The sequence below is a fragment of the Anser anser genome, assembly GCF_964211835.1.
Source record: "Anser anser genome assembly, chromosome: 20".
NCBI classification, from domain to species: Eukaryota; Metazoa; Chordata; class Aves; order Anseriformes; family Anatidae; genus Anser; species Anser anser.
Window position 1 is genome coordinate 4998046 of NC_139741.1, and position 22799 is coordinate 5020844.

General features: G+C 61.6%; 3 protein-coding genes across 12 annotated transcripts in view; 2 read left to right on the forward strand and 1 right to left on the reverse strand.

Moving 5' to 3' along the window:
* The first annotated feature begins 12 nt into the window (after window positions 1-12).
* On the forward strand, window positions 13-9430 carry GIT1 (GIT ArfGAP 1). Of its 6 annotated transcripts, XM_083806480.1 has the most exons (21): window positions 670-951; window positions 3774-3907; window positions 3991-4103; window positions 4189-4294; window positions 4383-4469; window positions 4604-4734; window positions 4826-4920; window positions 5015-5057; window positions 5302-5328; window positions 5610-5658; window positions 5746-5818; window positions 6494-6591; window positions 6690-6929; window positions 7026-7178; window positions 7274-7501; window positions 7650-7703; window positions 7960-8046; window positions 8141-8214; window positions 8310-8492; window positions 8570-8633; window positions 8709-9430. In XM_083806480.1, the coding sequence occupies exons 1-21, from the start codon at window positions 900-902 to the stop codon at window positions 8919-8921; spliced, it is 2304 nt and encodes a 767-aa protein (XP_083662606.1). In that variant the 5' UTR covers window positions 670-899; the 3' UTR covers window positions 8922-9430. The 6 variants fall into 6 exon arrangements, 4 of the variants coding, with proteins under 4 accessions (XP_083662606.1, XP_083662608.1, XP_083662607.1 ...); XM_083806482.1 differs by lacking the exon at window positions 7650-7703; XM_083806481.1 differs by lacking the exon at window positions 5302-5328.
* A 146-nt stretch (window positions 9431-9576) lies between these two features.
* ABHD15 (abhydrolase domain containing 15) lies at window positions 9577-13578 on the forward strand. Its single transcript, XM_083806484.1, has 2 exons — window positions 9577-10531; window positions 11522-13578. The coding sequence occupies exons 1-2, from the start codon at window positions 9690-9692 to the stop codon at window positions 11997-11999; spliced, it is 1320 nt and encodes a 439-aa protein (XP_083662610.1). The 5' UTR covers window positions 9577-9689; the 3' UTR covers window positions 12000-13578.
* TAOK1 (TAO kinase 1) overlaps window positions 12994-22799 on the reverse strand; it is a 71967-nt gene continuing 62161 nt past the window's right edge. For all 5 annotated transcript variants that reach the window (XM_083806475.1, XM_083806479.1, XM_083806477.1 and 2 more), the window contains one exon: window positions 12994-21330. In XM_083806475.1, the coding sequence (XP_083662601.1) occupies window positions 20869-21330 (462 nt within the window). In that variant the 3' untranslated portion in view covers window positions 12994-20868. The remainder of the gene's footprint in view (window positions 21331-22799) is intronic.

The window sequence follows — 22799 nt, forward strand, 5'->3', positions numbered from 1 at the left end:
GCAGGACTAGGACTAGGACCAAGACTAGGACTAGGAGCAAGATCAGGACCAGGATCAGGAGATGACTAGGACCAGGACCAGGACCAGGACCAGGACCAGGACTAGGACCAGGGGATGGCCAGGACCAGGAGATGCCCAGGACCAGGACCAGGACTAGGACCAGGGGATGGCCAGGACCAGGAGATGCCCTGGACTAGGACCAGGACCAGGACCAGGGAATGCCCAGGACCAAGATCAGGACCAGGACCAGGACCAGGACCAGGACCAGGAGATGTGTTGTACCAGGACCATGATCAGGACTAAGCTCGGGATCAGAACCAGGGGGTGCCCAGAACCAGGACCGGGCTGCAGACGGGGGCTGCTCCATCACCGGTGCCTCCCGCCCCGCAGCGGGTGCCCACGGGCTGGGTGTGCCGGTAGCGGGGCGGTGCGGTTCCGGAACCGGGCTGTGCCGGTATCGGTATCGGGGAGGTGCCGGTATCGGGGCGGTGCCGGTACCGGTGCGGTGCGGTGCAGGAGGTGCCGGTACCGCTGCGGGCGGTGCAGGAGGTGCCGGTACCGGTGCGGGCGGTGCGGGCGGTGCCGGTACCGGTGCGGCGGCGGCCGGGGCGCGGGGCGGGGGCGGCGGCGGGGCCCCTCCTCCGCCGGGGCCGGGCCTGCGCCGCTTCCTGCGGAGCCGCCGGGCGCTGGGAGCAGCCGGCAGCCCCGGCCGGGGGGCCCCTCGCCGTCTGTCCCCCCCCCTTCCCCTTCCTCCTCCTCCTCCTCTTCCTCCTCCTCCTCCTCCTCCTCCTCCCCCCCCCCCGCCCGGCCCGGTGCCCCCGGCGGGCCCGGACCGCGCCGCCGCCGCCCCCCCCACGCTGGCGCAGAGGCCCGGGCCCGGGCCCGCCTCGCCGCTGAGGATGTCCCGGAAGGCGCAGCGGGCCGAGGTGTGCGCCGACTGCAGCGCCCCAGGTAAGGGCTGACCCCCCCCTCCCAGCCCCCGCCCCCCCCGGGCCCCCCCTTCCCCGTCCAGGGGCTGCAGCCCCCGGAGTCTCCGTTGTCCCCCCCCCCCCCCCAGCTCCGGTGGGCTCCGGTTGCGGCTCCGGTTGCACCTTGCCGGTGCCCGCCCCCCGTCTGTCTGTGCCACCCCACCCCGGTTGCATTCGCACCCCCGTAGCCCCCCAGGAGCCGGCTCGTAGCCCCCCCGGTGAGCCCCCCATGGTGCACCAAGCGCTGTGCCCCCCCGGTACGCCCGCAGCACCCCCATTTCCCCCCCCACAAACCCTGCACCCCCCCTCTGTGCGCCCCCCCCCCCGCTAAAAGCGGTGCCAAGGGCTGCATCCGCACCCCACAGCGAGCCCCCTTCGCACCCCGCACTGCGCCCCTTGGGATCCCTGCATCCCCCCAGCAGCCCTGCGATGCGCCCCAAATACCCCCCCCCCACCGAGCACCCCCCCCTTGTACCCCCCCCAGCCCAAGGAATCTCCTGCAGCACCCCAAATGTGACCCCAGTGCACCACCACAGCCTCCGCGCCCCTTGGCACGGGCGCTCCCGGTGCCGCCTGGGGGACCCGGCTGAGGGCAGGGTTTGGGGGGGGGGGGACCCTCCCCATGGCCCCCCCAGCGCCCACGCCGGCTGGCTCCGGGGCAGGCAGAGCGGGGCTGCAAGCCGCAGCCTGAGCCTGGGCATGACGGTTCCCATCCGCGGCGGTGCCGGTGCCCGCAGCCCCGGCGCCGGGTGCCAGCCCGCGGGCGTCGTGCCGGGGGCCGCTCCCCAAAACCCGTGCCGGCGGCCGGCCCCGCGGCGCCGAGGCGATGAATGAACGGGGCCCGAGCGTCGAGGCTGGCCTCGCAGCCGGCCCCGGAAAGCTGCCCGCAAGCGAAGGCTGTGCCGAAATTATTCCGGCCACGTGCCAAGGGCCGGATCCTGCCAGGAGAGCCGGCGGCACGCGTGGGCGCGGGGCTGCCCCAGCCGGTGGTGGGCGAGCGGGGGCAGCGGGGGGGTACCCGGGGCTCTCTGCGGGGCGCCGCGAGCCTGGCGGTGCCGAGGCTCCCAGCACGGGGGTGGAAATGGAAACCAGTTTCTTCCAATCTCTTATCGCCCGGCAGCCATGTGAGGAAATGAGTTATAAAGTCCAGAGGCCGCTTCCTACTGCGCTGGGAGCGCCCGTGCCGGGGATGCGCGGGACCCACGTGGGTGCCCCGAGGGGTGCCCGGGGTGCCCCGGCCTCGCTGCCTGCCCTGCTCAGCCCCAAACCCGCCCTGCTGTCCCCAGGTGGGGGTGCCAGCTGGCCCCAACCCTCCCCTCGCTGGGGCTGGGGGGGCTTCTGCATCAGCCCCCCCCCCCCCGTTACACACATCCCAGCGCGGGGACGGCACTGCCTCGGGGTGCGGGGTCCCTCCGTGCCAAGGCTCTCCAAGCCACCCCGATGCCCCCACGCATCCCTCCGGGTCCTGCTGGTGCAGAAGGGGTGACACACCGTGGGACCCCAAATCTATAGGGTGCTGGGGCTGCAGAAGCCGGGCTGGTATCACGGTGTCCCCCCCACCCCCCCCACCCCGGCCCTGCACGCAGCGTCCTGTTCCCGGCAGCGCCCCGTGGGCCGCGGGCGCGGAGGCGCAGATGCAGCCGCGCCGGCTGCCAAGGCGCTGCCATCTGCCCGGGCAGCGCTGCCAGGCTGGGGGGGGGGGGGGGATGGGGGGCCGGTGCTGGGTGCACCCCCCAAAATGGGGTCCTCAGGGCTGCCCGTCACACTGTGGGACCACCAGTGGGGTCTTGGGGAGGGGGCCGGGACCCCGCAGGCAGGAAGGAAGCGCCGGAGCCTGGCTGCTCGCCTGCCTTCCTCCGCGGGGTCGCGGGGACAAGGCACCATTTGGGGACAGGGTGGGCAGCGAGGGCCGCCACCCCCCCCCCGGGCTGTGTGCCCCTGCGTGCGTCCCTTCCTCCCGTGGCACAGCGGGGTGTTTGTGTAGGCCCTACAGAAACAAGGGTGGAAGCGCCGGCTGTGGGGCTGGGCAGAGGCTGGCACGGCTCTGTCACAGCGGAGGGGCCGTCGGGGACAACCTGCGTGCAGGAGGGTGACACCCCCTGCCCCATCTGTCCCCTGCCCTTTCCACCCGTGCAGGGTGGGGGCCAGGACCCGTTTGGGGTGCTGGTTGGGGGGAGCTGCCCCCCGCCCCGGGCCAGCAGCGAGGCCCCCGTGGGTGCCGTGGCCGGAGCGGGGCCGGTGCCAGCGGCGCGGCCGCTCAAACGTCCCTTTGTTCTCATGGGGACACAAAGGGCTCCAGTCCGGCCGGGCCGGGAGGGGGGACAGCAACTGGGGCTGGGGAGGGGGCACGGTGCTGGAGGGGGGGGGCACAGCATCACCTCCCCAAATCTGGGGGGCTGCAAAACCAGCGATGGCTGCGTGCGTGGGTGCCCACCCTTTTGGGGGGTGCGCTGCGCCCAGCCGGAGACCCCCCCCTTCCCCTCCCCGTGCCCAGCCCGGAGCTCAGGGGGTGCACGCCCCCCCCAGGTCGGGGTGCCCCCGCTCGCTGCGTGGGGCTGGCGTCGCCCCCGCTGCCAGCCGCCCTCGTGCTGGGGGAGGCCGAATCCTGCCCCCCCCATCCCCCCCCCCCCAAGCCGGTGCCTGGTTGCCAATGGAAACCTTTGGGTTTCCCCCGGCGGTGGGATGAGCCCCTCGCCGTCGCCTGGGAAACCACCGCGTTGCTGCGGCAACACCGCTCCCCCCTCCAAAATTCGGGTGTTGGATGGAAGGGGGGGACCCCCCCGTAACTCCCCGTGCCCCCCGCAGACCCCGGCTGGGCCTCCATCAACCGCGGCGTCCTCATCTGCGACGAGTGCTGCAGCGTGCACCGCAGCCTGGGCCGCCACATCTCCATCGTCAAGCACCTGCGCCACAGCCCCTGGCCCGCCACCCTGCTCCAGGTGGGTGCCCCGGCCTTGGGGAGGGGGCCTGGGGGGGGCCGGGGGGGGGTCCCGGCGCCCACCGCCGTGCCTCTGCCCCGCAGATGGTGCACACCTTGGCCAGCAACGGGGCCAACTCCATCTGGGAGCACTCGCTGCTGGATCCGGCCCAGGTGCAGAGCGGGCGCCGCAAGGCCAACCCGCAGGACAAAGTGCAGTAAGTGCGGGCCGCGGGGAGGGGGCTGCGGCGGCCGGGGGCCCCCCCCCACCTCACCGCCTGCCCCCCGCCGCCTCCCCACCAGCCCCACCAAGTCGGAGTTCATCCGCGCCAAGTACCAGATGCTGGCCTTCGTCCACAAGCTGCCCTGCCGGGACGACGACGGCGTCACCGCCAAGGACCTCAGCAAGGTGGGGGCGCGGGGACCACCCCCCCCGTGGTGGTGGTGGGGGGACAAACCCGGCATTTACCCCCCCCCCCCCGCCTCTCCTCCCACAGCAATTGCACTCCAGCGTGCGGACGGGCAACCTGGAGACCTGCCTGCGCCTGCTCTCGCTGGGGGCTCAGGCCAACTTCTTCCACCCGGTGAGCACCCCGTGCCGTGGGGCTGGCTGCGGGGTCAGCTATGGGGGCTGGCGGTGGGGCCCTGGGGGGTCTCGGAGCCCCCCCGGGGTGTGCTCCTGCCCGGCCCTGGAGGCTGATGCCCGCCGTGCCCGCAGGAGAAGGGCACCACGCCGCTGCACGTGGCGGCCAAGGCCGGGCAGATCCTGCAGGCAGAGCTGCTGGTGGTCTACGGCGCCGACCCCGGGGCGCCCGACGTGAACGGCCGGACCCCCATCGACTACGCCAGGTGAGTGGGGGGGTGGGGGGGGGGGAGGATAATGAGGGGGGGTTCACCAGCACCCCGGGGCCGGCATCACCCCCGCCCGTGCCCCCCACAGGCAGGCGGCCCAGCACGAGCTGGCGGAGCGGCTGGTGGAGTGCCAGTACGAGCTGACCGACCGGCTGGCCTTCTACCTCTGCGGCAGGAAGCCGGGTGAGTGCTGGGCTCGGCGCCGGGGCTCAGCCCTTGGGGGGGGGGGGGGGGGTAAAAAGGGGGGGCCGCTCTCACCACCCCTGTCTTTGCGCAGACCACAAGAACGGGCACTACATCATCCCGCAGATGGCAGACAGGTGAGCGCCCCGCGGCCACGCCGCCGACACGCCCCGTCCCCCCCGGCGTCCCCGCTGGGCCGAGGGGGGGACCGCGGCCGCCTGCCCGTGACCGGCGTTGGAGCATCTTTTGGCGGGGGGGGGTGTGTGTGTGTGTGTGGGATGGGGTGGGGGGGCCCGTGTAGCGTGGCTGGGGGGCCGTGCGTGCGCGTTTAACGTCCTCCTTTATCCTGTTCTTCCCTCCGCTGCCTTCTCCGGAGCGCAGGGTGCGCCCAAAGTGCATGGCACAGAGGTATTGTCCGCTCGGCTCTCGGCACCGGGGGCCCCCCCGCTGCAGCCCCCGGCGCTCAGCGCAGCCCGGCGGGGGGCACCCGGGTGGGGGGGTCCCGCTCGCCCCGTGCCACCTCGCCCCCCGGCCCCGTGCCTGCCCGCCAGCCCTTCTCCCTGCTCAGCGAAGCCCCCCCCCAAGCCCGGGGGCATCTGGGGTGCATCTGGGGAGCGTTTTGGTGGGGAAAAACCAGGAATAACCCCCAATTTGTGTGTGTCCCCCCCCCCCCTCCATGCACCCCACAGCCTGGACCTCTCCGAGCTGGCCAAGGCGGCGAAGAAGAAGCTGCAGGCGGTGAGTGGGGAGCGGGGCCGGGGGGGGGCTCAGCGCCTGCCACCCCCCGTGGCCTGACATTTGTGTCCCCCCCCCGTCCTGCTGCAGCTCAGCAACCGCCTCTTCGAGGAGCTGGCCATGGACGTGTACGACGAGGTGGATCGCCGGGAGAACGACGCGGGTGAGCGGGGCCACGGGGAGCAGCCGGGGGTGGCCACAGGGTGTCCCCCCCCCGCTCGGGGCTGGCGGGCGTCCCGGCTCGGGGAGGAGCAGGAGCAGGCAGCTGGGGGGGGAGCGATCCGGCACCGCAGGCCCCTCCTTCCTCATTCCTCCGGCCGGGGCCGGGGGCCGTTTCCTCCACGCAAGGGGCTGCTGCCACGCGACGGGACGTGGGGGTGCTGGAGGTGGGTGCTGGGCCCCCCCCCCCCCGAGCCCCGGGGCTGGGGGGGACAAGCCCTGGTCTGCTTTTGTGGGGTGCTCTCGGTCCTCAGGGAAGGGTGCGGGGGGGGGGATCCTTTTCCAGGGAAAGGCAGGCAGCGATGTGCATGCCAAAATTGCTCCACCCTTGGCTGGAGGCGGCCACGGGGCTGTGCCCCAAAGGGATCTGGGAGTCCCGGGTGTGGGGAGCCCCCCCCCGGGGCAGATGGGGTGGCTGGGGGAGGCGATTCCCGTCAGCACAGCTGGGCTCCGCTCCCAGCCCCAGCACGCTGGCCCCGAGCCCGCGCCTGCGTCCTGCCGGCCCCGCGGCCTGCCGGGGGTGGGGACAGCACCCCTGGGATCCCCCCCCACCCCCCGCCCTCGGCTGCCCCCCGGTGTGGGGTCGGAGCCCCCCGTGACGCCGGGTCCCTGCCCGCAGTGTGGCTGACGACGCAGAACCACAGCACGCTGGTGACGGAGCGCAGCGCCGTCCCCTTCCTGCCCGTCAACCCCGAGTACTCGGCCACCCGCAACCAGGTGAGCCCCGCCGGGCCCCTCGTGCCCCCCCCGCCAAAAGCCTTACACCCGGAGCCCCCCCCTCACCCCTTTTCTCCCCCTCCCCTTTCACCTCCCAGGGCCGGCAGAAGTTGGCCAGGTTCAACGCCAGGGAGTTCGCCACGCTGCTCATCGACATCCTCGGGGAGGCCAAGCGCCGGCAGCAAGGGAAGAGCCTGCTGAGCCCCACGGGCGACCTCGACTTCTCCCTGCGGAGCCAGAGCGACCTGGACGACCAGCACGACTACGACAGCGTCGCCTCCGACGAGGACACGGACCAGGAGCTGCTGCGCAACGCCTCCCGCAACAACCGTGCCCGGGTGAGCCCCGCGCGCACCCCCCCCCCCTCCTCCTCCCCGCCGCTCAGCGCCCCCCTGCCGGGGTCGGATCCTGGCGCTGAGCCCCTCTCCCCGCAGAGCATGGACTCCTCGGACCTGTCGGATGGCCCCATCACGCTGCAGGAGTACCTGGAGGTGAAGAAGGCCCTGGCCGCCTCGGAGGCCAAGGTGCAGCAGCTGATGAAGGTGAACAACAGCCTGAGCGACGAGCTGCGCCGGCTGCAGCGCGAGGTGGGTGCGGGGCCGCCGGGACCCCCGTCGTACACCCCCTTATCCCTGCCCATTCCCGCCCCCCCCCTCCTAATTTTTCCTTCGCCTTGCTGCAGATCCACAAGCTGCAGTCGGAAAACACGCAGATCCGGCAGCAGACGGGGCCCCCGCACCCAGCCCCGGCCCCCAGCGAGCGGCCGGAGCACGGGCACCCCCCCGGCACGGCCCCCCCGCACCGCCGGGACCGCCAGGCCTTCTCCATGTACGAGCCCGGCTCGGCGCTGAAACCTTTCGGGCAGCCGGTGGAGGAGCTGGTGACCAGGCTGCAGCCCTTCGGCAGCAGCGTGAGTGCTCCAGAGGAGGGGGACGGGGGGGTTTGGGGGGTCTGGGGGGGAGCTGAGGGCACCCCAAGGGGTTGGTGGCGATGCAGAGCTGGGTTCCTTCCCTGGGGGGCCGGGGGCGGCGGGGCCTTACCCTTTCGTGTGTCGCCAGGAGGCGGAGGACGAGGCTCTGTACTCCATGCACATCCCGGCCAGCGTGTACCGGGTAAGGGGGCCGCGGCGGGGGCGGCTCCTGCATGGGACGTGGTGGCCATCGTCCTCCCGAGTGCCAGCCCTCCACGTCTTCCTGGGATGTGTCCCCCCCTCCCCTGCACGGCCGGGACACCCCCCCCCGGGAGGTTCCCGCATGCAGGGCGGCCGTGTCCCCTCTGCTCGTCCTCCCCTGCGCGTGCCCGGGGTCGGTTCCGCGGGGTCCTGCGCGCCCCCTTCAGCGCCGTCTCCCCCCTTTCTTCCCCCTCCAGATGCGGAAAGGTCCGTCGGCCTCCTCCATGCCCTTTCCCCCGTCCTCCCCGCTGCTTTCCTGCCCGCCTGATGGTGCCCGGCACATGGTGACGTACTGGGGTGGATTTGGGGTGGGGGGACCCTGTCCCCGTGCAGGATTGGGGCTGGGCAAGGCTTTGACGCCGCTCCTCTGCCCTACAGAGCAAACTGGACCGGCACGGCAGCGGCACCGACAGCGACTACGACAACACCCAGGCGGGCGAGATCCTGCTTGGGTGAGTAACGGGGCTGGGGACTGCGCTGCCACCCCGCTTTGGGGACCTGGGGACGTGGGGCTGGCGCTGACCTGCGGGCGTTTTGGTCCCCGCAGCGTGGAGGGGAAGCGTTTCGTGGAGCTGAGCAAGGACGAGGACTTCCCCCACGAGCTGGACCCGCTGGACGGGGAGCTGGATCCCGGGCTGCCCAGCACGGAGGACGTCATCCTCAAAACCGAGCAGGTCACCAAGAACATCCAGGAGCTGCTGCGGGCTGCCCAGGAGTCCAAGCACGACAGGTAGGGCTGCGCCGCGGCCCTGGGGGGCCAGGAGCCGTCGTGTCCCCCCCACCCCTAACCCCTCTCCTGTCCCCCAGCTTTGTGCCCTGCTCGGAGAAGATCCACTTGGCCGTGACGGAGATGGCATCGCTCTTCCCCAAGGTAGGAGGGTTGGGGTGGCCCCAATCTCCCCACATCGTCCCCGGCCCGTGCCCTGACGCTGTCCCCCCCCCGCAGAAGCCGGCGCTGGAGACGGTGCGGAGCTCGCTGCGGCTGCTCAACGCCAGCGCCTACCGGCTGCAGAGCGAGTGCCGCAAGACCGTGCCCCCCGAGCCGGGCGCCGCCGTGGACTACCAGCTCCTGACGCAGCAGGTCATCCAGTGTGCCTACGACATCGCCAAGGCTGCCAAGCAGCTGGTCACCATCACCACCCGCGAGAAGAAGCAGTGAGCGCCGCCCCGCGCCCTCCTGCACCTCCCCGGCCTCTCCTCTCCTCTCCCCCCATCTCCTCCTCCTTCCTTTCTGGCGGCGTTTGGCACGCGGGGGTGCAAGTGGCCTTAGCCCTTGCGGGGCCAGGGCGCGGGGCGAGCCCCCGCATCCCCCCCACCCCCCCGGCGCCGCCGCGGAGCTGGTGCTCAGCTGTGGGGTAGGTGCCTGCGTCCCCCTGTACAGACCCCTGCCCGCCCCGCACAGCCCCCCCCCGGGGCATGCGCCTAACTTATCCTGTACATAGCGTGTGGAGCTGCCCGTGTTGGCGGCGGCGATGTCCCCCCCTCCCCTCCTCATTCCTCGCCGGGCGGCCGGTACCCCCGGGGCCGCCGGCAGCGTTACACTGGACCGGGATGCCCGCGGCCCCCCCCCCCCTCCCCGGGCGTCCTGCCCCACGCCGGGGCCGCGCTCCCTACTGTAAGATGTGTTCTTGTACATTTGTATCAATAAAGATGTGAGCATTGCACGGACCCCCGGCTCCTACAGCTGGGGGGGCTTTGGGGCGACGCGGGGGTGACCCTATCCCGTCCCCACCATAGCGAGGGCTGCAGGGAGCCCGGCGCCACGCTCACGTTTCACCCAGTCCCCTTGGCCCCGGCTGGCGGCCGGTCACGCCGGCCCCGGCACGGCCCCCGCTGCTTGCCCAGCCCCGGGGCTGGGCCTTCCCGGCAGGGCCCCGCCGCCTCTCCGCGCACCCTCCGAGCACCGGGGCTGCCGGCCGGGGCCCTCATGCTGTCCCCTGAGGGTTTGGTGGCCGTGGCCGCCGTGGTCACCTGCCTGGGCTACCTGGCGTGGCACCTTCTGTGTGGGAGGCCGGAGGTGCCCGGAGGCCTGGAGGATGAAGAGGAGGAAGAGGAGGGGACCCCCATCCTCACTGAGGACGGCGTGGGGTGCTGCCGGCTGCTGTGCAAGCCCTCGGCGCTGGCCCAGCACCTGGAGCGGAGCTTGGGGCGCTCGGCGGCGTTGAGGGGGGGGCCCTGGCCGTGGCCTCGCTGGCCTCGTCTCCGTCTGCTGCAGCAGCTCCTGCCGCCCCCCCAGCCGGCGCCGGCGGTGGTCCGGGAGCACCTGCAGGTCCCCGACGGCGGCCTGGTGGCCCTGGACTGGCTGGTGGGGCCGCGGGGGGCCGGGGGCCGGCGGCGGGGCAGCGGGGGCCCCCCCAGCCCGGTGCTGCTGCTCATCCCCAACGCCGCCGGCAAGGTGCCGGGGGGGCTCCTGCAGCTGGGCCGCCGGGCGCTGGAGCTCGGCTACGTCCCCGTCGTCTTCAACCGGCGGGGACACAACGGCTGCCCCCTGGCCACCCCCCGGCTCCAGCCCTTCGGGGACCCCGGGGACCTGCGTGAGGCCGTGGCCTACGTGTGCTGCCGGCACCCCGCCGCCCCGCTGCTGGCCGTCAGCGAGGGCTCGGGCTCGGGGCTGCTGCTGGCCTACCTGGGCGAGAGCGGCTCCTCCAGCCGCCTGGCCGCCGCCGCCTGCCTCTCGCCCGTCTTCCGCGCCCGGGACTGGTTCGAGGCCCCCCTGCCCCGGCTCTACGAGTGGCCGCTGCTGCTGCACCTCAAGCGGGGACTCAGCAGGTCAGTGGGGACCGGGGACGGGGACGGGGATGGGGACGGGGGTGTCCCTGCGCCGGGAGTCCCGGTGTGAGCGGAGGTGCTGAGGGCAGCAAAACGCGCTGGTTAATGAACACCAGCCCCGGGAGCTGGCAGCGGCTGCGGGGTTGGGCTCATCAGCAACACGCTGCGGGGTTGCGGCAGCCATTTGGGGTTCTCCCCGTAGGAAAACATCCCCCCCCCCTCGCCCCCCACAGCAGCACTGGGTGCATTATTGAGCCTCTCCCCCCCCCCCCACCCAGCACTAGAGCACGGGGTGCTGAGCGGGGCCAGCCGCAGCACTGCCTGTCCCCAGCACCCTGGGGGGCTCCTCTGTTGGGTGGGGGGGCCCTGACCACCCACCTGTGGCTGCAGCCCCCCCCCGACCATGTCCCTGTTACCCGGTGTCACCCGAGTGCCAGCATGGGCTGGGCTGGGTGGTGGGGGCCTTGAGCAAGCGTCACCTCCAGGGGTGGTGCTGAGAGCTTTGGGGGGAAAAGGGGCTTAATAGGGGGAGGGAATGAGGGTCAATATAAACAAATACTAATTAAAAAAAAAAATAATCAACCCCAAAACTGATTGGGGACGGGAAAAGAAACAAAACATGGCAGCCCTAAGCCTCTGCCGAGCCTGGGTGGGTGCCGTGAGGCTGTGTATAATGCGGGCTGCGGATTTGGGGGTTTGAAATGGGGATCCTAGGGCTGGCATGGGGGCAGCGGGGGGGGGGGGGGGGGGGGGTCTGGGCCCCCCCCCCCCATCTCCCCCTACCCCTTGCAACCGGCGCTGTCACGGCAACGGCGCCGGCTGCCTCCCGTCGCCATGGCTCCTGGGATGCTGCAGGGACACCCCCACCCCACAGCAGCACACGGGGAGGGGACCCCCCAACCCTGCGTTAGGGCCGCCGGGGCGCACGACCCCATCCACGGCACCGTCCCCAGCGCCCCCCACCCAGCCCAGCCCGCGCCGTCCCCGCAGGTACGTGGGCGCCCTGGCCGAGGCGGTGGACGTGGCCAAGCTGCTGGGCAGCCGCTCGCTGCGGGAGCTGGAGGAAGCCCTCTTCTGCGGGACCGAGAGCCGCCCCGCCAGCTGGGGAGCCTACTGGGAGCGCAACGAGCCCCTGCGCGACGCCGACGAGGTGGCCGTGCCCGTGCTGTGCGTCTGCAGCGCCGACGACCCCGTCCGCGGGCCCCCTGCCCGCACGCTGCCCGTGGAGCTGTTCCGCAGCAGCCCCTACTTCTTCCTGCTGCTCACCCCGCGCGGGGGCCACTGCGGCTTCCCCCAGCGCGGCCCAGGGCGATGCTGGGGCCACGAGGCCGTGCTGGAGTACTTCAGGGCCATCGGCGAGTTCCTGCGGGCGGAGGAGCGGAGGACCGGGGTGCCGCAGCCCCGTCGATGGGGGGGTCCCCTCCCCGAGCCCCCCGCCTTCACCTGGCAGCGGTCCTACACCAGGTAGCCCCCCCCCACCACCCCATCACCGGCTCAGGAACGCAGGCAGACACTCCGTGTACTAAAATTACTTTATTACAGTTGATTTTTTTTTTTTTTAACATTTCCTTTGCTATGATACAAAGGATACTTACAAACAAAATATTACATATGACCTTATTTTTTTTTTTTTTCTCTTCTCTTATTTTCTGACAACTTGGTAACAGCTTTAAATGCACAATCTATACAATTAATACAGGTTATATATGAGCTATAATGTATGTTGAACCAGAAGAATACCAGAATACTGACAATATACTGTACATTAAGCCTTACCAGTTAGTGCTCGTGGCATTTTCTACCAGAAGGAAAACGCACACCTGTAGATTCACTCATACCAGCTGGTGCTACCAGACACGGAAGCAGGAAGGCGTTCAATTCCCCTATTTAAATCCTTCGCGGCCCACCACCGCCGGCGCTGGGCCTGGGACCCTCAGACCAGTGTTCATAGTAAAACAGCAGATATGTGTGTGTTTTTCTACCTGACGCTCTGCAGCACAGAACCACGACGGCGGGTGCCTTTCCCAGGCCCCCGCGGCAGCCTGGCTTTGCCGAAGCCGCGTTGCTGTACCTGGATGAAACCCCGCGGCGCTGGGCGAGCTCTTGGTGGGGAGCTGGACGTCCTGATGGGGGAGAGGAGGAAGAAGAGGAGGGGGAGGAGGATGGGGAAAGCAGCCACGGCCTCGCTGCCATCAGCAGGCAGCTCTGGGCTCCGTGCACTCCAACGCGCAGGCACCGGGGGGGTAGGAGCAAGCCCAGGGCACATCGCTCCGCCGGCCCCGTCCCAGCCCGGCAAAACCTTGGCCCCCGCGGGGCACGGGATGCCCGAGGGGCTGGAAGCAGCCTTGAGGCCTCGCCAGAAAGGGTTTGCTTTTGTTTCGCAGCCAAAGCTAGACTGGTGTCGCTACAGGTGTGCACTTCCCCTCCTCCCGCCATGGTCTACTTCCACTGATAAGGTTACATTTTTGTTTTATTTTTTTTTTTTTTCTTTAAAGCAACCAGCAAGTGAAGCGTTTTTAGTTGACCGGCAAAAGACCTGGCATTTGCACAGAAGCTGCAAATGGAAAATAGCCATCCCCTCCTCCCACCCGCTGCATCCCATCCCAGAAAAACCCAAACGGATGGTGGAGGAAAAAAAAAAACAGGGGTGGAGGAGAGGAAGGGGTGGGGAAACAGGTTGGAAAATACCAGGTTCGAGTTAACATTTCGTTGACTTCACACAATGCTTGTGCAAAAAGAAACAAAACAAAACCCCAAACAAACAAAAACCAAAACCAGGAACATGCTGGAAATAATGAAAACAAATGGAAAGTAATATATAAAATTAAAAATATAAATAGGATGTCTGGCTGACTGGTAGAAGAATAGGTCATTTAGGTTACAAAAAGGAATATACATTCAAGAGGCTCTGAACCCAGTGGGGTAACTGATGTTAAACTTGTGTTAATAGTTAGGCTAGAATTCTCAAGTTTGTCTTTAAAATCTTCACAATACAAGCAAGCTATTTTTTTTAAAAAATATACACTATACACACCTCACACAGCTTCTCCTACCCTTATTACACACGTTACGCTACCCTCTCGTACACTAAACCAAGGGGGTCTCACGGCTAACTTACGCAAGGTAGTCCATCCTCGCCCGAACTGTTCGCCTCGCGGTGTCGATGGCTCGATGGTGTCGGCGGCACCACAAGCAGGACCGAGCAACCCACGCGTTAACACGACCTTCTCAAGCATTCACAAGTCACCAAAATGGCTGTAGCCTTTTATGTTATACACACTTCACTTTGTAACGGTTAAGTATTTACATCGGGTCTGCCCCCACGGTTAGCTGTTCCTAGGCAGGTAAAAATGTTCCTGTTCCAAGCAAGCAAGGGGAAGAGCTGCGAGGGGTTAGGAGGAAAGGAAAGCCGAAGAAAGGAAGCAGGTGGTTTGCTTGCCGGAAGCCAAACCCGTACGCGCGAGGATGCCTTCTCCTTCTCTGATGCCGCTCGAGTCCTTAAAAAGCTCCCGTCCCCAAGGACCGATGGGGGCGACTGGAAAACCAGCCCTCGGGAGCACGGCCTCGCCCGCGCTCCGCCCTCCTCTGCTCGTAGCTTCCCAGGACACGCGGCAAAGCCAGCCTCCACTTGCAGACTTGCCTCTGCCACGAGGCGAGGAGCGGAGGCGGGACGGGTCGCGGCGGCACCCTGCGGCAGCGCGGCGGGGGGAACCCACCCCTCACTTGGCGACAGGTCTTTGGGGACGACCAGGGCTCGACGACCGCGTGCCGCCGAGGGACGCCGGCGGCCGCGAGCCCCCGCGCGGGCGCCCGTGTCTCGCCGAGACGCTCGCCCATCGCGGCTGCGGCCGAGCCATGCAGAAGCAGCAGCCGCGTCCTTCAGCTCCTCGACAACTGCGCTGGTGCCTGAGCTCTGCCGAGCTCAGAGTTGCCATAGAAATGCGCGATCCTGGCGCTAAAAGCAGGCAATGATCTTAAGCGAAATTCTTTTTTTTTTTCTTTTTCTTTTTTTTTTTTTTTCTCCAGTTTAGATGAGCTCGGGCTTAAGACAAAAGCGTTTAGAAGGGGGGGAAAAAAAACGTATCATTTCTACAGAGGCTGAAAAATATAGTTAAGAAGACGATATTAAAACCGCAGCAAAGAAACTGAACTCGGTTCCCATGGAGTTCAGCCCCAGAAAAAAGCTCCAAGCCACCGCTGCCGTCCCTCGGACTGCCTACATTACAGCACCTGCACAGAACACGGAGGGGAAGGAGGAGACGAGCAGTAAGAGCAGGGAACCCCACTGACCTCGTGAAGCTGCCAGGCGCGGCTGAGCTTCGGAAGAAGTCCTTCGGCCCGCTCGGCGGCTGCGGCCGCAGCTCCCGCCCCCCCAGCTCGCAATATTTAAGCACAAATCCTTACAGTGTCACTTCGACAAGTCTCAGGGATTAGACGCATGCTGAACTACGACTGGCAATTACAGTAGCTTTCTGCTAGCTGGCACATACTGTATCTATAAATTTTAGTACAAAAACTTAAAAAATACAGAAACTAGGTCAATTTGTTAACTACATATTTACAGATAATTACAATTGTTTTCACTCACAATAATTAAACTAATTGTCAGTGAAAAATTCAAACTGTGCATGTTCTGAGGTACCCGTACTCAGGGGTGGGGAGCAGGGGAGCAGAGGGGTGAGGCGGGGTGGCGGGCACCCCGGCTTCGTTCACGTCAGCGGTGGCAGCGCCCGCCGCTCCTGGCCGGGTTACCCCGGGTGTCCGGACTCGGTGTGTGCACTCGGGAGAAAGCAAGCGGAGAGGGAACCGGCGCCGGGTTGTTCTAGGACATGGCTTCGGGATGTTTCGAGGCCACCGGGTAGGTGCAAAGCAAACGGTGCTGCGCCAAACTGCCTTCCTCCACCCCCCGAGGAGCCTGCGGGTGAAGTGCAAGTATTCAGAGACCCACGGCTCAGTGGTTAAGGTGCTTGTTTGCCGGCAGATCTCATTCACTAAGTCCCTCTCTCTCGCTGACAAAGGCCTTTCCTTCCCCAGCAGAGCGGGGCCGGGCAGGGGAGGGATGCGGCGAGGCGACGGCACAGGCGCAGCTGGCTGAGCTGCGTTGCACAACAGGAATAGGGGTTATCTGCTGCCATCTTTCCCCGGTGGGGTGATGTTTACTACAACCACCAGATCTATCAGCTTTTTTTTTTTCTTTTCTTTTGGCTATAAACAGCTACCCACAACCCTCTGAAGTGCCTCAGGTACATTTCTCAACAGACTCCGGCTCAATCGACTCTTAAAAGTGCAAACTGAAACAACCACAGCAGAGGGACACGCAGCAGCATCCCTGCCCGGGCACCCAACGCTCCTTACCCTTGGCACACGACGGTCCCAGGGGCAGGAGCTCAGCTCCTGGATGCCACAACCAAACCCAAGCCTCTCCTAAAAAGCTTGCAGGAGACCTTTTGAAAGGGGGGGAAAGAAAAATGACTCCGAATTCTCTGGTAGCACGAAGAAGAGAGCCCGCGTTTGGCATGCTGCTGAGCTGGCCGGGCTTCAGGGCTGCTCTGCCCCATGGCGTAAAGATCGAGGCTGGATGAACGACCTGACGCACAAAAGAACCATTTTTACCCCCCAACGTGCCAACTGTCTCACTAAGATGCTGGGGTCTTTAGAGGACAAAGGAGGAGGTTAGAAGAAAGGGTCTTCACAGCTTGAGGAGCTCGTGTTTGAGGGCAGCCATTTGGCCAGCATGGCTCTCGCCCCTCTGCTACGAGACGAGACCACAGCCAGATTCACCAGAAACCCACAGCAGGCACCCAGGGGAAGAACAAGGCTGTCCTCTGTTCGCAGGACTTGAGTAACAAAGCACACGTGCCTAGCGGAATAAAGATCACACCAGAAGCATATGTATATACATATGTGTATACACACACACACACACGTAAGAAATTTTCCCATTTAACTTCTCTTTTCATCCTCCACATAACCTGCTCTAGCTATTAGCCACGAACAAAGGCAGACATCGTGTTCGGAGTCAGTGGCAGCTTAAACCGGGGAATGCCAAAAGTTGGTGCCTGCGCGGCGTGCCAGGACCACGCTGGGCTCGTGATCTTCCGTGGCGAGGCACAGCTGGGGACTCTGAGCTCAGCCTGCTGAGCACCTCACCTGCCCACTCAGCGCCCCTCCAGCAGCTCGGTGCATCGCCTGAACCGCTTTCCTACCGCTATGCCATCTTGTTTTCTTCTCTGCAGTCTTCTGACTTTCTGGTACGCTCTGGGAGCTCTCGTCTCTGCTTTATAGCACACCGCCAGCAGCTACCCTACCCTCCTGCTCCCCAGAAAAAGAAAGCTACAATTAACAGGGCAGCGTTTAAGCAAGGGCTGTTGACGGCGTTCAGCCCCAGCACAGTTTGTTCAGATGTACGTGCCCTTGTCCTAAGAGAGCCCCGCTGCACGGGCTGAGCTAGCTCACGAACGGAGGGAGTGCTAAAGAACAGCAGAACTGAAGTGCCCTGACAGAAATGCACAGCATGACTCGTGTGTGCACGCATACCCACACACACTTCCACAGAGTATATAAATATATACACGAGAGACCATATATATATCCAGAGAGATGTGCGTATTCAACAGAGTAATGGTAGACAGTGGTACAATACGATTTATTGCCTCAAGAAATGGCACATGGACAGGGTGAGCGGGGCAGGGCAGCTGGAAGTGCAACGGGCCCTTTTCCCTGGGGGGTTAATAAACAGCATTATTCCAGGATCTACCACGGTGCACTCTGTGCAGGTTACAGCTCACGTGCAGTGCACATTTCTTCTGAAGCGTGAGGGCCGAACGGGATGCAGAGCAACGCCAGCCTGTCCCCAAGCCAGGCGAGGAATGGCTGCAGGGAATTTTCTGTGGGAAGCTTGGTATCGTACCACATTGATTTCTTCAACCCCTTTGAAGCTCACAGGCTCGGAGCGAATGCAGGTGAAATAGAGCCGGCCTCCATTTCAGCACTGCATCCCAGGAAGAAAGCACGAAACGCTCAACATGGATGGGAGACGTGGCTGCTGACTCCCTGCGACCATGGAGAACAAGAAAAATGTGGTCCCTTTCACTGATTTTACTTAAATAAAATCAAAAGAAATTGAAATCAGATAACGAGGTGAAAATGCTGGCTCCACTGTTTTTTCCATCTCTGAGCTAAACTACATCAGAACTTCAGGTCTTTGCACAGGGGAAAAGAAAATAACCACAGAAAAACAGATTTTAGGTGTCAAGCTGGTGATTTGAGAATACTGCAATAAAATTTGCAAAGTAGTCCACACAGCAGAGTTTCCCCAGTGTTAAATACAAGCATAAAAGATGTAAAAACATCTTTGCTGAGGTACTGGAGCAGTTTCTACAATTTAGAGATTACAGTATTTTAAAAGCCAAGGTTAGGGCATGACTGCAACAAGTACAATAGGGAGCAATTAGTCTTGCTTTTAAAAACAGAGTTTGCAAACTGATTCAGAAAGCGTTTGCGTCGCTCTAGCGTAATTTAGAGTTGTTCAGGTATCTCAGAAATACATCCGAGATGCAATCAAATTCCCAACACCAACGACCTCCTCATACACCTCCAATGCACAACCTGACTGCGTCCCTCGGGCTACACCTGTGTAATGGGGTGTTTCCTCTCGAGATCAGGCTTGTTTAGGACAGCTCTCCTTCCCCCAGGCACACACAGGGACACACACACTTAGACCAGTTGATCTGAATCAGTTTTTGCAAACTATTTTAATTAAAATATTAACTTGTTGGAATAGTCCAGGTCTGCACATGATATACATGTAAAAATGGTTACTACACAATTCTTTTTGAATACAAAAAAAGCCAATATGGGATAGCCATCATTTGGATTCAGCATTCAGTCATGCTTGACATTACACAAAGAGATGGGTTGAGAGAATTCTGTTGAAGTAGCTCAATTTAAGCCAGAGACTTTGACCAAATTCAAACCATAACAGAAGCAAAAGAATGAACCCGCTGAACTCGCGGGTACAGCCTGTCCCCACTGTCGCTGCTGCTGCTCGCAATAGAGGAGCTGACCTTCAAAACCTCGTGTTAGCACCATGCTCTGGACACACACTCCACACTCACATGGTAAATGCCAATACAGTTTGGGGGGTTTTGGCCTTTCGACTCATTTCTTTTGTCTTTCTTTTCCAAACCCAGGAAAATACAGGTACCTTTCCTAAATCAGTTTCACTGCATTTTAACAATATTGCGATGCAAAGGAGTGACCCCAAAACATCCACATAAAAACAAAGCAGAGGAAGGGACAGGACAATTCATAGTCACCACTGTCCGCAGGGGGCAACCAGTCACTGCCTTGGGACCACTGCCTCGTCCCAAGCTTCCGTGACCTGTTAGCACTACAAAGCTCTTTACTAAGGGGCTGCTCAAACATATTTTGGTAGTTTCCGTATTTCCTTAGAGTGATATGCTACGTCAAGATGCTAAAATTCCCAGTTGGATTCACTGGACACTGGCAGAGTGTTAAGGATTGGGAGTGGATGTTAATTTAGCTAACGAAAGAACGTCGCCCTGTTGAGAGTTCCGAACAGCAGCGAGACACTAGAGTATTCACACTATAAATATGTCACGTGGACAAACACATTCGGAAAACCTTGCTTTTGAGCCCTATAAACATATTAAAGGCAAATCCTAGAGTTAGCAGCTAGTGTTTTCTTCAAGATGATTAGTGTGCAAGGAAAAACATTTACAAAGAACCCTGGCTGGTCAGTCCCCAAGACAGAAATCTTTGCCTCAAGCCAAACTCCGTCTACCTGCACCTCTCCTAACCCCACAGCGCTGGCTGACCCAGACCGCTCGGGCACTGACACAAGAGCATGGCGGCATCTCCAGTTCCCAGCACTAAGGGATGACACTATGCCACAAAGTCCCTCGGTTAATTCGACTCCCTGCCCTTTTATCACTGTATTGATTTCACAACCTCCTTCGCTTCCTTTCAGTAGTACAGCAGCTCCGAGGAGCCTCTGGAAGTAGTGCCTTCTTGCGTGGTGTGATATGCTGCCAAACAATCACAGCATCTCAAGGGACTGTAAAGGTTGTAAAGTATTGCAGCAACAAAAATAATAAAAAGGAGCCTCACATGCAGCAAGATCTACAGTGGTGATGTGGGTTAGTCATCAACTGGGAAGAGTCATTGGCTCAGCTCCTCCTGGTACACTGTGGCAACTAAACATTTAAACAGTTGGCTACACTCTACATGTAAACAGGAAATTGCAACAAGCCAAAAAGGTAATAAATTGGTGGATGTAGTGTAATAATGAAAAACCCGATCAATGGCATTTTGTGACTATGGCATCCTTCAAAATACCTCTGGCATTTGAGACTGATTGGCTGAAAAATCTAACATTTCTGAATGGAGCAAAAAGGACTACGCTGGGCTCCAAGAATTATTCTGATGCTTAGCTAAAATGAGATGTCACAGTATTAGCTGTACAAGTGCATTACTTACGCTCCTCTGCCCAACCTCGTCTGAGCTACCAGCAGCACAGTCAGGGAGTGCTAAAGCAGGAATACAATTTTTTTATTTTTATATATATATTTTTTTAACATTTCTAGCCTGTTCCCTCCAAACAGGTTTACCTACACAGTTCTCGGGAAGCTGACCAGTGCCATCTGAGAGAACTTCACTTCTTACACAACACGGAGCGGGCACTTGGGTAGAAGGGCCCTGCTGAGCCCTGGTGTCTCCTGGCCTCTCTTCTGACCCTTCTTCCTCACCTACAAGTCTTTGAAAATGCCTAGAAGAGGCAATACCCTAGAAATGTTTCCACTTTAATGACAAATAAAAACGGAACAGAAGATCCAGCTGTTCCTCCCCTGGATGTTGGTTTAAAAGGCAGCTTGCCTGGTTTTTGCAGGGTGGCAGTTCGAAATTTATGGACATGGGAGGAGGTCTCCATTCTCCCTCAGACTTACTATGGATGGTGTGACGAGGGCAGTCTGAGGCCCTTCTGTCCTGTCAGTGTGATGACCACCAGCCAACTTTTCTGACTAATTGCATATATTTCTCAGACGCCCTCCCAAGACCCCTCCAAAAAGTAAAAAAAAAAAAAAAAACAAAAAACACAACAAAAAACCACCCCCCCAAACCCTGCAGCCAAATACTATGACATCCCAGTTAGTAAACACAAAACGTAATGCTTTACAAAATGAATACAATATTCCATGTGCACCCAGCTTCCACACGTCAGCACCGCACTGAGGAGGCTGCTGGGCTGGTGTCTGTAGGCAGTTTCTGTTGGCAGACAGCTCCAGTGGAATTGCCACCCTCAGTTATTGTTTAAGTTATGTATAAGACATGTGTGAACCATTGGATATTTGTGAAGTAACACTTGTGCTCCTGCTCATGCCCTGTTCCGTCCGTCCCCCAGAAGCTGTCCGCCTCAGAGCCTGGGGGCTGTTGCGGACCCCTATAGCACTACCTCGAGGTACCCCTTGCATGGGCCCCGAGGGGTGACCCCATGGCTGGGGTCCACCTTGCATTGGATGGCCCCAAGCTTGCGGTGGGCCACCCATGGGATGACCCCAGTGAGGTCCTGCACCCCCAGTAGGATTGTGGGACCAGCCAGAAGCTCCCGGGTAGCTGTGGCTGAACGCCTCGGGGGAGAGATTAGAAAGAACCATATTACTAAAACCTAGCCTCATGCTTTCTGAGTCAAAGGCTTCGATCTCGCGAGCTTGACGCTCCAGCAGGCTTCGTATCCGTTCGGTACGCTCATTCTGTAATGCCAGCATCTCCTCCTCAATCTGGGAAGAAAAAAAGAAGAGAGAGTCTGTAGCAGCAGGGCTCCTTCACGGGCACGGCCTCAAGTCTCTGAAGGACCTGAAACAGCAAACTAATGCAAAACCTTCTCCCCGTACTTCTACAGGAGACTGGATCTAGCTCCGATGTCCCCAGCACACAGTCTGTTCTGAATGCAAAAGGATAAGCCTCAGTCCCGTGCATGGCAAAGCTCAGCAAGTACTAGCTGGAGGGTCTTGGTGCCTGCTCCCTCATGAATACAGAGCCTTTCAGGGATGTGAATCCCAAGTCTGCAATGATACTAACAATTCGACACCGATAAATCTTTTAAGATGCAGCAAAGCCTACAGCTGCCATAGTAACCTACTGGAAAAGCACCTTTAGACAGAGCCAAGCACAGTATCTATACAGCCAAATACCTGCCAACACAGCTTAATGTGACCTCCACTGTTCATAGCTGAATCCGATGATGACAGCTGCTCTTTTCTCCAGGATTCAGTGTACTAGCCCACATTCAATTTCCTCTCCAATGTTCATCAGCCAGCTTTTCTTAGCTCATGTTTATCACCTCTTATCTATCCATTTCCTAAATTGGTTGTGTTACCCTGATACTTCCTCCAGTGTGTGCAACTCAAGAAAGTAGGCAGTGATGTTTGCACCATGTGGCAGATTATTAGCTAGATGACATGCAAGCTGGCAACTCCAATGTCTTCCCTGTAACACTGTTCCAAACCAGTTTCCAGTTGTACTTTGGTAGGGGCGCTGGGATCAGCTCTCTTCAGCGCAGATAACATGGGGCTACGGCCTCCTGACACCAATCAGAGAGGGATGAAAGCCTTTCCCATTGAAATCTTTGCGGTCAGGTGGAGAACCAAAGAATCTTCTTGGCAGCACTGAAAAAGCTACTTTTGGCCTCAGTGAAAAAGGCCAAAAGGGTAAAAGCCAAAAGGCCAAAAAGCAGTAGCCAAGGCTTTTAAGCAGAGCTCACTAGCATCAGCAGCAATGTGGTCAAGAGGAGTTATCTTGGTCTGTGCTGAAGGTACCAGGCAGAGCACTGTAAGCATTCTCTTGCCTTAGTCAGGGAATACTCAAAGTGACTTCATCTGGAATTTAGGAAACAATCTGCTCCCATGTGAGTCATCTCCTGAGCCATTCTGGGCTCTCAGAAACAGCCTTATCCACTTGCCTGTTTCTTAGTGCGAGGTGAGTGACACTGACTCCACGGAGCAGCCTTCCTTACTCTTGCTGAGAGCCGTGCAGCGGTCAGCTGGCTTGCAAATGGCAAGAGGAAGAAGGCGCCTTCTCTGATGATAGCTCTTCAAAATGCTGCACTTATTTCTTCCAGTGCCACTATCTAAACAGAATCCCCTTTTTTTCAGAACTACAGCATCCTTGGCATGTCTAGCTGCACATTTTTTGTGACAGCGAAAAAAAAAAAAACACACAGGACTTCGTGCAATCAAACTTTGCGTGC

Bases quoted from the DNA above. Each gene is read 5' to 3' on its own strand.
- GIT1 (XM_083806480.1), top strand. From the start codon at position 900: ATGTCCCGGAAGGCGCAGCGGGCCGAGGTGTGCGCCGACTGCAGCGCC. The intron at 3,908-3,990 runs GTGGGTGCCCCG...TCTGCCCCGCAG, and splicing joins GGCCCGCCACCCTGCTCCAG to ATGGTGCACACCTTGGCCAG. The intron at 8,047-8,140 runs GTGACGTACTGG...TCTGCCCTACAG, and splicing joins CTGATGGTGCCCGGCACATG to AGCAAACTGGACCGGCACGG.
- ABHD15 (XM_083806484.1), top strand. From the start codon at position 9,690: ATGCTGTCCCCTGAGGGTTTGGTGGCCGTGGCCGCCGTGGTCACCTGC. The intron at 10,532-11,521 runs GTCAGTGGGGAC...CCGTCCCCGCAG, and splicing joins CTCAAGCGGGGACTCAGCAG to GTACGTGGGCGCCCTGGCCG.